Source organism: Patiria miniata, unplaced genomic scaffold (assembly GCF_015706575.1).
Source record: "Patiria miniata isolate m_02_andy unplaced genomic scaffold, ASM1570657v1 HiC_scaffold_22, whole genome shotgun sequence".
Lineage (NCBI taxonomy): Eukaryota > Metazoa > Echinodermata > Asteroidea > Valvatida > Asterinidae > Patiria > Patiria miniata.
This window is the reverse complement of record NW_024037061.1, coordinates 15,293,078-15,310,931: the sequence shown is the minus strand read 5'-3', so window position 1 is coordinate 15,310,931 and position 17,854 is coordinate 15,293,078. Positions and strand designations below refer to the sequence as shown.

Sequence of the window (17,854 nt, the reverse complement as noted above, 5' to 3'; positions counted from 1 at the left end):
CGGCCTCCTCATCAACTTTGTCTTTCTCTTCACAGTCATTCGAGTGAAGTCCATGTGTACAATCATCAACATCTATTTATCCAATCTGGCTGTGGCTGACTTGCTCTTCCTTACGACTGACTTCATATATGTATCTGCATTGTTAGAGTACAGCATGTTTGTCCAAAATGGAATGCAAGCTTTACGATCCACGTTCCAAGCTGCTTCTAATTTCTTTGTGGTTACCATAGCAGCTGAGAGATTCTCTGCAGTGCGCAATCCTCTGACATTCAAAGAAAAAGCCTCTAAATCTCGAGCAGCAAAGATATCAGCAGGACTCTGGGTACCAACAATTATTGTTGGTGTGATTTTGATATTCTTACCAATAACAGACTACGTCTTCACTGACATCATCGTTTGGACCCGTAGCAGTATCAACCTTGTCTGTTTAATAGCAACTCTTGCTTTGTACATCTATGTAGTAGTGAGAGTACGCAAGCAATCAGCCCTGTTCCCAAACCGTCCCAAACAAGCAGGAAAGGTACTCTGTATGGTTATCATCAATACTGCTGTTTTCTTCATTCTGAACTCATTGTACACTGCAGCTTCAATTACTGTCTTTGTGGCAGAGAGTTATGCCACAAGTGTGCCTCCCCAGGTTGTTAAATTTCTAAAACTTGCAGAAAAAGTAAATATTCTGAGTATGTGCATAGTAATCATCCAACATATCAATAGCACCATCAATTCCCTGGTCTACAGTGCCACAAATGCTGAGTATCGTGCAGCTGTAGTCGAGGCTTTCTCATTCCTGAAACTGTGCTGTCGTTGCTGCCCAAGACAGAATCCCAGCCGACCGTCGCAGCCAGGGAAGCAGATTGAGCTTCGTGTGATTCCACAGGCAGAAAATGACCAAGAGCACCGTGCTGCTAGGCCAAGCAGCAAGCCACCAAGCCAAGGGCATGCACAACACACAGAGAGTCAGCAGTCACTGGACAGCTGTCAAGAACAATGTTCCAGGCAAAGCAGCAGCAAGGCATCCATGCACAGTCAGCATGTTCAAGTGCACGTTGAGGTACATGCAGAGCCAGTGGGGACCCCAGCGCTTGCAAGTTCTCATCAGGAACAATGCTCTAGTCCGACTGACTGCAAGCCATCCATGCAAGGGGAACAGTGTGTACATCCAGAATCAGCAGAGAGCCAGCAGTCACTTGCAAGTACTCAGGAACAATGTCCTGGGCTGACTGGCACCGAGCCATCAGCACAAGGGCAGCAGTATGCACATCCAGAACCAGAAGGGAGTCAATCGTTGGAAAGATGTCAAGAGCAATGTTCTCTAGTAATTGAGCGTGAGACGTCCAAGTGAGGGGAGCACATACATGTGTGCTTTTGAACTGCTCTGGGATGTTCAAACTGTAGAGCAGTTTTAAGGCCTTTTCATACCTGTACTGTACATTTTCTTCATTGGAAAGCCAAATAGATTTGACGTCGAGAAACTTTAACAGCATAATATGGTGGAGTTGAAATGTGTTTTACTTTAGTGGATTGACAATAAATGTACAATGTACGTACCATGACAACATTAATATGCAGGCCCAGAGCAGATTGCAACCAACCATCAGTGAAGGGAACAGCTGGAACTCATTCAATGTATGTATGCAAGTGGTTCAGAAATTACAAATCGTATTACGTTAATTGCTAATTGAATGAGGATTTTGTGTGTGTCTAAATGAGCAAGTTTGTTTGTTTTCTGTGTGAACAAAATACATAAACATTTGTCTTCGAGCAAACTTGTATCCTCGATTCTGATTGGTTGATCCATGGCAACAACAGTGTGCTATGAGGCTGTTTTGCACGGTCCATATCGCACCCTGCGTACTGCGCTATTCCAAGATGCGAGCGACATTCCAGCTGCACGCGCTGACCCGCTAAATATTTTGAGTAAAGCAAGCTAGTTCCAACTTTACTGCGCGTCAAGTTTGCTTGAAGATAAATTTGTTATCACGCTCGCGCTCGTGGAACACGGAAAATGTAGTGCGTCAGTGTCCCACATATCACGAGGCCGAATGTGGGATACAGACGCACTACATTATTCCATGTTCCACTCGCGCTCGCAAGATAATAATAGTATTGGCACTGGAAAATCATGACATTTTCCACTTTAAAAATACTTTTTGAAGTGTCTTTGAAACAGAGATTGAGGTTTTTATTTTGGGACATGCACCTCTTAATAAGTTTGAGGATGTTTCAGGCTTTTAAATATTTTAATGAAAGTGCCAAGTACCATATTCATGAACAATATAGTGATGTAATGAGCTGGAACTTCAGTGTCACTGCTGTCTTAGGACAAAAAGTTACAAAGTGTTTTGGTCGAGGTTGACTGTATTTAGCATGATCATGGCACAGGGTCATAATGCACGAAGTACTATGTGTGCATGCACAATGCAATGAATTTTTGGTTCATAAATTACACAGAAAATCCCAAAGCTGTACAGTGTAAAATACCTATATTGACATCACAGCAATGTAAGAAACAATTGTGAAAGTGCACAGGCATTGCAAAAAGTATGCAGCTGTTTACCATTACTTCATATGATTATTTTCATGTTTCAGGGAAATTCATTCCATGGCCCGTTGATGCAATTGAAAAGACCCTGAAAAATGTCAACTATGGTTGGCAATACGAACTCTTGAAAAAGTGCAAACTGTATGATTATCAATATCCAGGGGTTAGTGTTTATAGAGCAAACTCATCACAACAAATTCAAAATGTCTTGGGAGGTTTTGGATCTCAATCTTGAAGATCTCTGAGGTGAAGTGCTGTTGTGTCAGATAGTGATAAGGATCCGTTATGGCAGCGCCAGTCACCGGTACGTCAGAGGTGCTGGTGGAATGGTTATCTTGTGGGTCAAGACTTGATAGACAAATGAACAGATTAAAAAACAAACTCCAATCAGAGAAAAAATAGATTGAGTTGCTATTTTTTTAGCATTAGGTATGTTTAAGTCTAATATGAGCTTTTAAGTGAGATGTCTATGGCTATTGTCTAGGTCTTCACCCATTCCAATTACATGGGAACAATCTGACAATAGCCGTAGCCATAGCTCTAGAAGCCCGTTTCAGACACAGCCTAAGTATCAGACAAAACAAGTTGTAAGCTATGCATTCAGAGCATCTGATTCCAATTCCAATCTTTGTTCATACATGTAGCACAACATGGAAATATTTTCTGAAGACCAAATACAGTGCAGAATTTTCTTTCGAACTTTCTTGAAAAATGTTTTAGTGAGGAGAAACCTATTGAATAGATGATTTTTTTCAACAGAGCACAGACATAAAATGTATAATATGAGACCATGGTAAGTTTTAGATTTAAGTCTGGTGTATCAAAGGTGATTTCACAGCTACTAGCTGGACAAAATGTAGTTGATAAAATCAGCAATTTGCATTCCACTTCTGTCTATAGAGCGTGCAAGTTTATCTCAAAAACCTCATTGTACGTGAATACGGTACATCTGAGCATGGCACTATGTGTTATAGGAGCTACGGCGTGTGTAACGTCCTATTTGTGTCCTGACTAGGTTTATCCAGTCAAGGGCAATTAATGTGTTCTGGAAAAAAACAAGAACACATTACAATTTACAACAGATTAAGCATACTACAAATTGATGACTATGATAAAAAGAAAAATGTTGATCTCAACTTTCGTTCAATCGATCACGCAGATAACAAGTGGGTAAATACAAACATGGAAGTCTGTGACTAGACTAGTCAGTGTTTGGTACCAAGATGTTCACATGAAAAGTGAATGTGAACTGGCGAGACTTGCATGCTCTATAATTGTACATAATCTGTGTAGCACCACTAGTCTGTTGTATTACATTATGAGCTCCATGTCTGTATGATGTTAAAATGCAAAGCAATATTCTAATATTTCTTTTAGATGGACTCAAGGGCAGTTACAATTTGGATAATTGAAAAGTCAATGCTATAAAATATAAATGGATTTGTAAAGTTAGCATCAGACAAGGTTGTATATGTATCTTAATTTGGACAGTATCCAAAGAATTGCTGCTTTCTACATCTTCATTAAAGCTGCTATTTAATGCTCTAAACACAAATAATACAGCAATGTACTATCACCAGATCGGTGTTTGAGCTTGTATGTCTTTCTGATACCTGATAATATTTGATTGTTGGTTTTGTTGGCCGGCAGCAGGATGCAAACCATGTTTCTAAAAGTCACATCCTTTTATAGGACAAACAAATTTGCTTGTAAAAGTATAAGTGATAAATTAAATGTGCATGTACATTAGCAACATTTAATGAAGCAGTGATTTTCCTGAATTTTGTAACCTCAATCTTGGTTGTAATTGTTGAAAAATCCCTATTGAGTAAAAGAGCTTGCTGGTCAATGTTGAAAGTACAAATATATACCCTCAATATTCATGCCACAAAAGTAAGCCAACATTGGTTAGGAAAGGGGATGACACGGTTTAAAGTCTTTTGAGGCTTGTTTCTTTCTTAACAATAATTAAATCCTGACAGACATATTAGACAATGCACAATATGTACATCTGTCTATCTATCTGTGTGCTACGTTCTGATTGGTTGGAGCTGATCAGCAGTAGCTACTAATAGGCCACGCCCCTCGACAGCCCATCCAATCAAACATGAAAGCTGATCTAGGTCTTTTACAAAAAGGAAACTTAAGTGGAAATACATACATGTAACTTCGTAAGCACCGAGCCGGAAACCAACAGTGTTATCTGTCAATGAAAATAATAAGACATGAAACTGAAATGTTTGCACAATATATCCAGGGCGAAGTTTTATGAAGACCTGATCTTAAATGACAAGAAATTAGGGGAATAACTAAGAAAATTCCTGAAACTTTCTGTTGCGGTGTTCATGAATGGCACATCACATGCACATCTACGTGTGTGCACACTTCATGTCCATTCTAGGCAATGTGCACTTTTTGCCTAGAGCACCAATACCAGAGGCTAGGGTGCTCTAGCTGATCTTTAAAAAAAAAAAGGAACAAAACAGAAAGTAACGCTTTGATTTCCATTGAAGAGTGCCCCCTATGATTGCTCTTTGCTTCTCTGAGAACTACTTCAACGACATGTTCACAGAATTTAATGATCAGCATTTTTTGTCAACACGTGATGATCCCATTGCAAATCCCCCCCCCCCCAAAGTACCTCTGGTCAAAACACGCAAGGAGGCGGAATAAATCCCCCACCTGGGGCATGCCGTGATTTTGGATTCTAGGTGCCCTGTGGTGCGATCTGAGGCAATTTCTGACCATTTATGTTTCTGAGCAAAAGCTCATAATTTAAACATCATTTACGAGTTTGGAGCAATTGAATCAGCTATTCTGAGCTATAGAATCATATGTAGGCTACAAAAAGTGGGGAGGGGGCAAACGATATGATATCCCCCCACTTTAAAAGGTGGGGGGATTTGTCCCCCCCCCCACCACTCCCCCCTTCCTCCAATGATTGACGAGATTGGAACCAGCCAGCCAACCCTAGCAAGCCTGGTGGTCAAGTGGTTAAGACATCTGCACTAGGAAGCAGGAGGTTGCAGTGCAAGTCCCACTTGGGTAACATAATTCTTAAGAAAGATAGGCAACATTTTCTGGAGCTTTAACAACTTTTTCGGGGCAACTGCACATGTTAGTCGGCTGTGTCTGGAAGCAGTTTGTTAAGGAAGATCACATTTCCATTCTGGCCCACAACCATCCCGTGTCTTTGGTGAGTAGCTCACCTTTGTTGCTTCAGCCAGGGAGACATCTCCCCAATGTTCCGTTGCAGCATCTTGGATAAATTCCTCAGAAACTTCCTGGTGTTGGTCTGTTTGGTGGATAGCTGGTCCTCATACGGCTGGTTCCATAGCGGAGTCACTGTGTTGTTTAACCTGCAGATTGGGAAAGGATGAAAAATTGCACTCAGTATTTCAGAGTCTTGTTTGAGTAATAGTGAATGCTTCAACTGCTATTAGCCTTTTTGAGATATGGCAGACACAATATCAAGGTGCTAGTAGGTTTGGGTAAATTTGGGGTCAATACAAAATACTTGACCCAAACCAAATAGCACCAATATCCATGATATCCGAGTTTAGAACTGCAGTACATTTCTAATGGATGTTGGTTCGAATCCAGCCCAACCCTGCATTCTATCTCAATGTCTTCACCTCTCTTCTACTGGTAAGCTGTCCTCCTCCTTCCTCCTCTTAGCTTCTTGGGTGTTTCCATCAGATTCCTCTTGACTTCTCTTAGAATAAGGCTCTTCGATTACAGGTCCTCAACTGGCTTGGAAAGCTAGAGAAAAGAGTCATTGTGAGAATGTGAACCTGTAACCACAGCAATAGCAGCCACTAGACCCCTTGCACTGGTAGCCAATGCTGAGGGGTTCTTATTCACTTAAATCCAATGACAAGTGCCAACAGAAGCAAGTGCCAATAGTAAAAACCACAATTGACTTTGTGAATACCTTGGCTTTCAGCACTTGTCCTTTCCATTTGTGTCCGTTGAGTACTTTCAATGCCTCCTCCTTATCTTCTTGGCAGCTGAGTGATAAAAAATAAATACAGACAGTCAGTAATCACTTTGATTCCTACCAATCAATCCATCACAAACGACTGAATGTAACAGAAAAGGAGATCACTACATTTGTATTTGTAAATTTGAATGTTTGTGTCGGGGGAGGGGTGGGGGTGTACTTAAAGCTGCAGGTTACATCCCGAAAAATAGTTTTCTTTTTGAAATTGCTATTTTTCTATTAATACACAAAACTTATTCACTTTTGAGTGAGACATTAACCGAAACAAATGGCCCATGTTTAGTTATTGAATTATAACTTTATTATTTCAAATTATTAGCTGCCAGATAATAATTCCATTGTCGCGGGTTAGGCTGGTTCCACTATCTACCCCACTATCAGTATCGATAATGTACGGACCGGGAGCCAGTCTGCTAGCAAAGCGGATCATCAGTCTGTGCCAAGAACAAAAAGAAAAGTTCACGGGAACTTTCTTAGTTTAACATTTGATAGCAGAAGTCTAAGTATACTTTCAATTTTAAGCAAGTACGGTGGGAATTCCATGGTTTCAAATCTTTGTTGATGTAGTGACTATTTATATCTGTATTTTAAATTTCTTTCCTGATTATCCAAACATCAAAACTAAATCTTGTATCAAGTTTCCCTGTGCTCTTATTTGTGTTTCATTACATCAGCACACTCAACTTTCACTCTTTAAGAAGCTCCCATCTCACTCACTCCTGACTAGAATTTTCTGGCGCCAGTTTGTCTTTTATGTCTCAAATATTCATCCCTATCTTGCTGGTTATTTAGGCTGGCAAGTTTCCTAAACGCTCCAAATTCCAACTCTGTGTAGTAAACTAATGGTACTCTCCTTGTTATGTTCATCAATAAACAAAAGCAAAATTAAGAGATTTTCTATTTGCAGGGGGTGAGAGCTTTTCGAAAAACCAGTTTTCAATTTTTTTATCATGAATAGAGGAAGCTATGCATGGATTATAACAGAACACAGTTCCCTAACTTGTAGGAAAGAAAAGAATTACACACACATATGAGCAATTCCAGCGTTATAAAAGGGATATAATATGTCTGTCACAGAGCCAGTTAACCATGATATCAATGATTCAGAGAAATGATCCTAAAACTCCCAGTGTGAAATCTCCTTGACCATTACTAGATGATGGATGCATACGATTTGGAAAAACATTCAGGTGTACTCACTGAACTCTTAACAGCTCCAGGGCTCGACCATACCAGCATTTCATAATACTGGGATTGCCCATCACTGAACAAACTTTAGATCCAGAGCCAAAATGTCACAAAATCAGACCATCTGATTTGAAATATGCACACTCAAGCAACAACTGACACTCGACTGGATGTAGATGCCCACTTGATTTGACAAGCAACAACTCACCTTGGTAGTGAATATCAACACAGAGTTTGCATTCTTTACCTGAATGTCACAAAAGCATAGGTTGCCTTGTTGACTGCCTTGACTTTCTTGGGTTCCAGTTGCAGACCAGTCAACATCTTCTTCAGTTGCTGTAAGAAAATATATTAATAAATATAATTGAATTGCCTATTCAGCATGCAAGTCTTACCAGTTCATGGTTCCTTTTTATGGGAAAATCTTGGTACCAAACACTGACTAGTCTAGCCTCTGATCCAGACCTTTGAAATTTAATAAGTAAACAAAAACAAATACTACTAAATGTTGGGGACATTGAGATGTGCACCTTGTACTGTGTTTATTCCTTGAGGTCTAACCCTCTCACATTTGACCAAATTCAACACCTGGTTGTCCATGATATTTAGGGCCAAGATACCATGACATAATCAATTATAAACTCTATAAACATGTACATGTACCGGGTATTACAATTAATTGGTTTCAACAGAACACTGAGAGAGTTTACAGTGAAAATCAAAATGTTCAAGCTCTCAACTCCAATGAAGCTTCATGAATTCTCCAAAACACACTGAACTGATAGCATATCTGTTGTACATGTACATACATGTACATCAATTAACATTGGAATCCATCATCATGATCAAAATACAAAATGTAAGTTTGTACAATACCAGGGGCTGGGATTTTTTCGGTGGATTAGAGGGTGGTTGGGTTTAAAGAACAGCGTTGCACTATCTTGAGGAAAACACCCCCCCCCCCCCCCAAAAAAAAAATTAATTAATAATTACGAGCAGAAACAAAAATTGGCAAATTTCATGACAATGTCAATAGTGAAACAGTGTTGAGTGTTTTGGTTACACTGCTGTCAAAATACTAGACAAAATTATCCTTGAATAACTTAAAGATGAAAGGCAAAGCTGGGAGAAAATATGAAGAAGCTTTTAGTTTCGATTTCACATTGCTCAATGTCTTATATTCTCGGTTAGTATAAAACTGGAGTCATCTTGAAATGGGACAGACTACATGTACCATTTACTGCATCCGTATGGAATGTTGCAAATAGTTGTTACACTGTACACGAACTATGGGTGATGGCTACCAAAACAGCTCCACTCCATCAACTGAAGTACAAAAGCATCTTGAGAACTTTGTTAAGAGTCAAGACAGAAGTATACAAATATCATGGTTGAGTACTAAAATCGTTGCACCAATCGGCCTCCTCATCAACTTTGTCTTTCTATTCACAGTCATTCGAGTGAAGTCCATGCGTACAATCATCAACATCTACTTATCCAATCTGGCTGTGGCTGACTTGCTCCTTCTTATGACTCAATTTATATTTGCATTGCTTTCACATAAAGAGTACAGCGTCTTTGTCCAAAATGCATCCCAAGCTTTACGAGACACGTTCCTAGCTGCTTCTAACTTCTTTGTGGTTACCATAGCAGCTGAGAGATTCTCTGCAGTGCGCAATCCTCTGACATTCAAGGAAAAAGCCTCTAAATCTCGGGCAGCAAAGATATCAGCAGGACTCTGGGTGCCAACAATTATTGTTGGCGTGATTCTGATATTCTTACCAATAACACAGTACGTCTTCAATGACATCCTCTTTTGGACCTTTTCCATTATCAACCTTGTCTGTTTAATAGCAACTATTGCTTTGTACATCTACATAGTAGTGAAAGTACGAAAACAATCAGCCCTGTTCCCAAACCGTCCCAAACAATCAGGAAAGGTTCTCTGTATGGTTATCATCAATACTGCTGCTTTCTTCATTCTGAAGTCATTAAACATTGCAGCTTCAATTATTATCATTGTGGCAGGGACTTATTCTACAAATGTGCCTTCCCAGGCTGTTGAATATCTAAAACTTGGAAAAAAAATAAATATAGTGCTTATGTGCACAATGATCATGCACCTTATCAACAGCTCCATCAATTCCCTGGTCTACAGTGCCACAAATGCTGAGTATCGTGCAGCTGTAGTCGAGGCTTTCTCATTCATGAAACTGTGCTGTCGTTGCTGCCCAAGACGGAATACCAGCCGACCATTGCAGCCAGGGAAGCAGATTGAGCTTCATGTGATTCCATTGGCAGAAAATGACCAAGAGCACCATGCTGCCAGGCCAAGCAGCAGCAAGCCACCAAGCCAAGGGCATGCACAACACACAGCGAGTCAGGACAGCTGTCAAGAACAATGTTCCAGGCAAAGCAGCAGCAAGGCATCCATGCACAGTCAGCAGCATGTTCAAGTGCACGTTGAGGTACATGCAGAACCAGCAGGGACCCCAGCGCTTGCAAGTTCTCATCAGGAACAATGCTCTAGTCTGACTGACTGCAAGCCATCCATGCAAGGGGAACAGTGGGTACATCTAGAACCAGCAGAGAGCCAGCAGTCACTTGCAAGTACTCAGGAACAATGTCCTGGGCTGACTGGCACCGAGCCATCAGCACAAGGTGAGCAGTATGCACATCCAGAACCAAAAGGGAGTCAATCGTTGGAAAGATGTCAAGAGCAAAGTTCTCTGGTAATTGAGTGTGAGACGTCCAAGTGAGGGGAGCACATGTGTGCTTTTGAACTGCTCTAGGATGTTCAAACTGTAGAGCAGTTTTAAGGCCTTTTCATACCTGTACTGTACATTTTCTTCATTGGAAAGCCAAATAGATTTGACATCGAGAAACAATAACAGCATAATATGGTGGAGTTGAAATGCGTTTACTTTAGTGGATTGACAATAAATGTACGTACCATGACATCATTAATGTGCAGGCCCAGAGCAGATTGCAACCAACTATCAGTGAAGGGAACAGCTGGAACTCATTCAATGTATGTATGCAACTGGTTCAAAATTTACAAATCGCATTACCTTCATTGCTAATTGAATGAGGATTTTGTGTGTGTCTAAATGAGCAAGTTTGTTTGTTTTCTGTGTGAACAAAATACATAAACATTTGTCTTCGAGCAAACTTGTATCCTCGATTCTGATTGGTTGATCCATGGCAACAACAGTGTGCTATGAGGCTGTTTTGCACGGTCCATATCGCACCCTGCGTACTGCGCTATTCCAAGATGCGAGCGACATTCCAGCTGCACGTGCTGACCCGCTAAATATTTTGAGTAAAGCAAGCTAGTTCCAACTTTACTGCGCGTCAAGTTTGCTTGAAGATAAATTCGTTATCACGCTCGCGGTCGTGGAACACGGAAAATGTAGTGCGTCAGTGTCCCACATATCACGAGGCCGAATGTGGGATACAGACGCACTACATTATTCCATGTTCCACTCGCGCTCGCAAGATAACTAATAGTATTGGCACTGGAAAACCATGACATTTTCCACTTTAAAAATACTTTTTTAAGTGTCTTTGCAACAGATTTTGAGGTTTGTATTTTGGTACATGCACCTCTTAATAAGTTTGAGGATGTTTCAGGCTTTTAAACATTTTTATGAAAGTGCCAAGTTCCATATTCATAAGCAATACAGTGATGTCATGAGCTGGAACTTCAGTGTCACTGCTGTTTGACGACAAAAAGTTACAAAAGTGTTTTGGTCGAGGTTGACTATATTTAGCATGATCATAGCACAGGGTCATAATGCACAAAGTGCTATGTGTGCATGCACAATGCAAAATTTTTGTTCATAAATTACACGGAAAATCCCAAAGCTGTACAGTGTAAAATACCTATATTGACATCACAGCAACATAAGAAACAATTGTGAAAGTGCACAGGCATTGCAAAAAGTATGCAGCTGTTTACCATTACTTCATATGATTATTTTTATGTTTCAGGGAAATTCATTCCATGGCCCGTTGATGTAATAGAAAAGACCCTGAAAAATTTCAACTATGGTTGGCAATACGAACTCTTGAAAAAGTGCAAACTGTATGATTATCAATACCCAGGGTTTAGTGTTTATAGAGCAAACTCACCGCAAATTCAAAATGTCTTGGGAGGTTTTGGATCTCAATCTTGAAGATCACTGAGGTGAAGTGCTGTTGCATCAGATAGTGATAAAGATCCGTTATGGCAGCGCCAGTCACCGGTACGTCAGAGGTGCTGGTGGAATGGTTATCTTGTGGGTCAAGACGTGATAGACAAATGAACAGATTAAAAAAACAAGCTCCAATCAGAGAAAAAAATAGATTGAATTGCTATTTTTTAGCATTAGCTATGTTTAAGTCTAATATGAGCTTTTAAGTGAGATGTCTATGGCTACCGTCTAGGTCTTCACCCGTTACAATTACATGGGAACAATCTGACAATAGCCGTAGCCATAGCTCTAGAAGCCCGTTTCAGACTCAGCCAAAGTAACAGACAAACAAATGTGACAAGTTATGCATTAGGAGCATCTGATTCCAAATACATTATACCAATCTTTGGGCATACATTTAGAACAATGTGGAAAATGGGCTTTATTCACGAGTCGGCCATACTAAATTGAAAGCGAGGTAAATTGGAACTTGCGAAGAGAAATCATAGCAATGACATAAAATAAATTACAAATTAAAACCAGTCGGCTGTGATGAATAATTTAAAATTTGAGATTAAAAAATAAGCATACCCTAATGTTTTAAGCCACATTAAAAGAAAAAGACAAAAGTGACGATAGAATGTACAAATAGTCTGGCACCATCCAACTCAACAGTTCACAATTAGAAAGAACACATGCAGGGAACACGACCAAAATGGCTTCCTTGTGAAAAAAGTCCATATATTCTCAATACCAAATTAAGTGCCGACCCTTCGTTCAAAGTTTCTTGAAATTGGTTTTAGCGAGAAAAATCTATTAAAGATGTGTTTTTTTTCAGCAGAGCACAGACATATTGTAGGCTTTGTATGTACAGTATGGGATTTAATCTGCTTTCTTCATAGCTACTACATGTAGCTGGAGAAAATGTAGTCGTTAGTTAAAGTCAGCAAAGTGTACCTCACTTCTGTCAATAGAGCATGCAAGTTGATCGGAAAAAACCTGCAAGATTTTATGTAAATACGCTACATTAAGCATGGCACCATGTATGTAACAACGTGTGTAACATCCTATTTGTGTGCATTTATTTTGTGTCCTGACTAGGTTTATCCAGTCAAGGGCAATGAATGGGTTCTGAAAAAGAGAAGAATCATTCCAATTTACAACACATTCAAAACATTGCCAATTGATTAGGTCTACTATGATAAATTGAAAAAATGTTGACTTCCGTTCAATCGATCACGCAGACAACTATTGGGCAAATTCAAACACGGAAATCTGTGACTAGACTAGTCAGTGTTTGGTGCCAAGATGTTTACATGAAAAGTGAATGTGAACTGGTGAGACTTGCATGCTCTGTAATTGTACATTGACTATGTAGCACCAGAAGTCTGTTGTATTACATTTATGAGCTCCATGTCTGTATGATGTTTAAATGCAAAGCAATATTTTACAATTCTTTCAGATGGACTCAAGTTTACTTAAAATTTGGACAATTGAAAAATCAATGCTATAAAATATGAATGTCTTTGTAAAGTTAGCATCAGACAAGATTGTACATATACATGTATCTTAATTTGGACAGTATCCAAGGAATTGCTGCTTTCTACATGTTCATTAAAGCTGCTATTTGCTTGTGTACTTTAACACTCTAAACACAAATAATACAGCAATGTACTATAACCAAATCGGTGTTAGAGCTCTTATGTCTTTCTGATACCCAGTAATATTTGATTCTTTGTTTTGTTGGCCGGCAGCAGGATGCAAACCATGTTTCTAAAAGTCACATCCTTTTATAAGACAAACAAATTTGCTTGTTAAAGCAAGATCAGTGATAATTAAATGTGCATGTACACTAGCAACATTTAATGAAGCAGTGATTTTCCTGAATTTTGTAACCTCAATCTTGGTTGTAATTGTTGAAAAATCCCTATTGATTTCAAGAGCTTGCTGGTCAATGTTGAAAGTACAAACATATACCCTCAATATTCATGCCACAAAAGTAAGCCAACATATTGGTTAGGAAAGGGGATGACAAGGGTTAAAGTCTTTTGTGGCTTGTTTCTTTCTTTTCAATAATTAAAGCCTGACAGATAGATTGGACAATGCATAATATGTACATCTGTCAATCTTTCTGTGTGCTGCATTCTGATTGGTAGGTAACTAATCAAGTCCTTCGTGCGTCATCTACTTATAGGCCATGCCCCTCGATAGCCGATCCAATCAAACATGAAAGCTGATCTAGGTCTTTTACAAAAAGGAAACTTAAGTGGAAATACGTACGTGTACCTTCTTAAGCACCAAGCCGGAAACCAAGAGTGTTATCTGTCAATGAAAATAATAAGACATGAAACTGAAATGTTTGCACAATTTATCCAGGGCCAAGTTTCATGAAGACCTGATCTTAAATGACAAGAAATTAGGGGAATAACTAAAAAAATCCTGAAACTTTCTGTTGCGGTGTTCATAACAGGCACATCACATGCACATCTCACATGTGCACACTTCATGTCCATTCTAGGCAATGTGCACTTTTTGCCTAGAGCACCAATACCAGAGGCTAGGGTGCTCTAGCTGATCTTTAAAAAAAAAAGGAAAAGTAACGCTTTGATTTCCATTGAAGAGTGCCCCCTATGATTGCTCTTTGCTTCTCTCAGAACTACTTGAACGTCATGTTCACAGAATTTAATGATCAGCATTTTTTGTCAACACGTGATGATCCCATTGCAAATCCCTCCCCCCCCCCACGTACCTCTGGACAAAACACGCAAGGAGGCGGAATAAATCCCCTACCTGGGGCATGCCGTGATTTTGGATTCTAGGTGCTCTGTGGTGCAATCTGAGGTAATTTTTGACCATTGATGTTTCTGAGCAAAAGATCATAATTTAAACATCATTTTCGAGTTTGGAGTAATTGAATCAGCTATTCTGAGCTATAGAATCATATGTAGGCTACAAAAAGTGGGGAGGGGGCAAACGATATGATATCCTCCCACTTTAAAAGGTGGGGGGATTTGTCCCCCCCCACCACTCCCCCCTTCCTCCAACGATTGACGAGATTGGAACCAGCCAGCCAGCCCCAGTAAGCTTGGTGATCAAGTGGTTAAGACATCTGCACTAGGAAGCAGAAGGTTGCTGGTGCCAGTCCCACTTGGGTAACTTGTGAGTTTAAAATTTTAGTTTTTCATTAGGGGGGGGTTGCTTTATTGTGTTTTCCTTTTTTTCAAAAACCTTTGGGAATTTCGCGTGCGTGTGGACTATACTTCAGAAAATTTGATAAAAATATTTTGTTAATCTAAAATAATTCTTAAGAAAGATAGGCAACATTTTCTGGAGCTTTAGCAAGTTTTTCGGGGCAACTGCACATGTTAGTCCGCTGTGTCTGGAAGCAGTTTGTCAAGGAAGATCACATTTCCATTCTGGCCCGTAACCATCCCGTGTCTTTGGTGAGCAACTCACCTTTGTTGCTTCAGCCAGGGAGACATCTCCCCAATGTTCCGTTGCAGCATCTTGGATAAATTCCTCAGAAACTCCCTGGTGTTGGTCTATTTGGTGGATAGCTGGTCCTCATACGGCTGGTTCCATGGTGGAGTCACTGTGTTGTTTAACCTGCAGATTGGGAAAGGATGAAAAAATTGAGCTCAGTATTTCAGAGTCTTAACAAATTTTAGTAATAGTGAATGGTTCAACTGCTATCCTTTTTGAGATTTGGCAGACACAATATCAGGGTGCTAGTGGGTTTGGGTAAATTTGGGGTCAATACAAAATACTTGACCCAAACCAAATAGCACCAATATCCATGATATCCGAGTTTAGAACTGCAGTACATTTTTAATGGATGGTGGTTCGAATCCAGCCCAACCCTGCATTCTATCTCAATGTCTTCACCTCTCTTCTACTGCTCAGCTGTCCTCCTCCTTCCTCCTCTTAGCTTCTTGGGTGTTTCCATCAGAGTCCTCTTGGCTTCTCTTCAGCAATCAGCACTGTTACCAAACCGTCCCAAGCTAGCAGGCAAAGGTCCTCCGTATGGTTATCATCAATACTGCTGTTTTCTTCATTCTGAACTCATTGAACATTGCAGCTACAATTATTCTCATTGTGGGAGAGACTTATTCTATAAGTGTGCCTTCCCAGGCTGTTGAATATCTAAAACTTGCAGAAAAAGTACTTATTCTGAATATTTGCATACAAATCTTCCAACTTGTCAATAGCTCAATCAATTCCCTGGTCTACAGTGCCACAAATGCTGAGTATCGTGAAGCTGTAGTTGAGGCTTTCTCATTCCTGAAACTGTGCTGTCGTTGCTGCCCAAGACGGAATCCCAGCCGACCATCGCAGCCAGGGAAGCAGATTGAGCTTCGTGTGATTCCAAAGGCAGTAAATGACCAAGAGCACCGTGCTGCCAGGCCAAGCAGCAGCAAGCCACCAAGCCAAGGGCATGCACAACACACAGAGAGTCAGCAGTCACTGGACAGCTGTCAAGAACAATGTTCCAGGCAAAGCAGCAGCAAGGCATCTATGCACAGTCAGCAGCATGTTCAAGTGCATGTTGAGGTACATGCAGAACCAGCAGGGACCCCATCGCTTGCAAGTTCTCATCAGGAACAATGCTCTAGTCTGACTGACTGCAAGCCATCCATGCAAGGGGAACAGTGGGTACATCCAGAACCAGCAGAGAGCCAGCAATCACTTGCAAGTACTCAGGAACAATGCTCTGGGCTGACTGGCACCGAGCCATCAGCACAAGGGCAGCAGTATGCACATCCAGAGCCAGAAGGGAGTCAATCGTTTGAAAGATGTCAAGAGGAATTTTCTCTGGTAACTGAGAGCGAGACGTAGGGCAGAGCAATGCAAGTGCACATGTGTGCTTTTGAACTGGCTGTATGTTCAAACTGTAGAGCAGTTTTAAGGCTTTTTCAAACCTTACTGTACATCTTCTTCATTGGAATGCCAAGTAGATTTGACGTCGAGAAACATTAACAACATAATATGCTGGAGTTGAAATGTGTTTTAATTTAGCAGATTGCCAATACATTTACGTACCATTACATCAGAAATATGCAGGCCCACATGAGAGATTGCAACCAACTATCAGTAAAGGGAACAGCTGGAACTCATTCAATGTGTGTATGCAAGTGGTTCAGAAATTACAAATTCCATATTGTTATTGTTGCTTGAATGAGGTTTTGTTGTATGTGCTTATATGAGGATATATCAATGTATATGTATCGGCACTCACATATGGATACCCCTCACGTTTTTCCAATGTAAATGTACTTTTTTTTTAAGTCCTTTGAAAAAGATTTTGAACTTTTAATTTAGCACCTCTGTATTTTCAGTCTCAGGATGTGTGCTTTTAAATATTTTTGATACTGATAAGTAACATATTCATGAGCAATACAGTGATGTCATGAGCTGGAACTTCAGTGCCACTGCTATTTGAGGACAAAAAGTTATAAAAGTGTTTTAGTTGAAGTTGACTGTTTTGTTCATTTAGCATGATCATGGCACAGAGTCAGTGAGATACTACAATGTACAAACTGCTATGTGTACATGCACAATGCAATGAATTTTTAGTTCATAAATTTCACAGAAAATCCCAAAGCTGTACAGTGTAAAATACCTATATTGACATCACAGCAACATAAGAAACAATTGTGAAAGTGCACAGGCATTGCAAAAAGTGCGCTTAAAAACGATAACAAGTATGCAGCTCATTTGCAACTACTTCACATGATTATTTTCATGTTTCAGTGAAATTCATGCCATGGCCCTTTAATTTGGTTAATCTATTTTTAAAGACCCTGAACAATCCCAACCATAGTTGGCAATATGAACTCTTGAAAAAGGGCAAACAGTATGATTATCGTTATCGAGGGTTCAATGTTAAGGGAGAAAACTCACCGCAAATCCAAAATGTCTTGGGAGGTTTTGGATCTCAATCTTGAA

The 17,854-nt window shown here is 40.0% G+C and overlaps 1 protein-coding gene and 1 pseudogene across 3 annotated transcripts; one reads left to right on the top strand and one right to left on the bottom strand.

Moving 5' to 3' along the window:
• Positions 1–292: 292 nt before the first annotated feature.
• On the top strand, positions 293–1,342 carry LOC119730119 (annotated as a pseudogene).
• A 4,341-nt stretch (positions 1,343–5,683) lies between these two features.
• On the bottom strand, positions 5,684–17,854 carry LOC119730395 (tRNA (uracil-5-)-methyltransferase homolog A-like). Of its 3 annotated transcripts, none has more exons than XR_005271369.1 (5): positions 17,810–17,854; positions 7,981–8,069; positions 6,477–6,552; positions 6,178–6,304; positions 5,686–5,901 (listed from the first exon to the last, which is right to left on the bottom strand). XR_005271369.1 is itself a non-coding variant. In XM_038203268.1 (5 exons), the coding sequence occupies exons 1-4, from the start codon at positions 11,937–11,939 to the stop codon at positions 6,278–6,280; spliced, it is 264 nt and encodes an 87-aa protein (XP_038059196.1). In that variant the 5' UTR covers positions 11,940–12,059; the 3' UTR covers positions 5,687–5,901; positions 6,178–6,277. The 3 variants fall into 3 exon arrangements, 2 of the variants coding, with proteins under 2 accessions (XP_038059195.1, XP_038059196.1); XM_038203268.1 differs by lacking the exon at positions 17,810–17,854 and adding an exon at positions 11,868–12,059 and having other exon boundaries at positions 5,687–5,901; XM_038203267.1 differs by lacking the exons at positions 6,178–6,304; positions 6,477–6,552; positions 17,810–17,854 and adding an exon at positions 11,868–12,061 and having other exon boundaries at positions 5,684–5,901.

Bases quoted from the DNA above. Each gene is read 5' to 3' on its own strand.
- LOC119730395 (XM_038203267.1), bottom strand. From the start codon at position 11,939: ATGCAACAGCACTTCACCTCAGTGATCTTCAAGATTGAGATCCAAAAC. The intron at 8,070-11,867 runs GTGAGTTTGCTC...ATTTTCTTACAG, and splicing joins CAAGACATTTTGAATTTGCG to CAACTGAAGAAGATGTTGAC. The intron at 5,902-7,980 runs GTAAAGAATGCA...CCCAATCTGCAG, and splicing joins TATGCTTTTGTGACATTCAG to GTTAAACAACACAGTGACTC.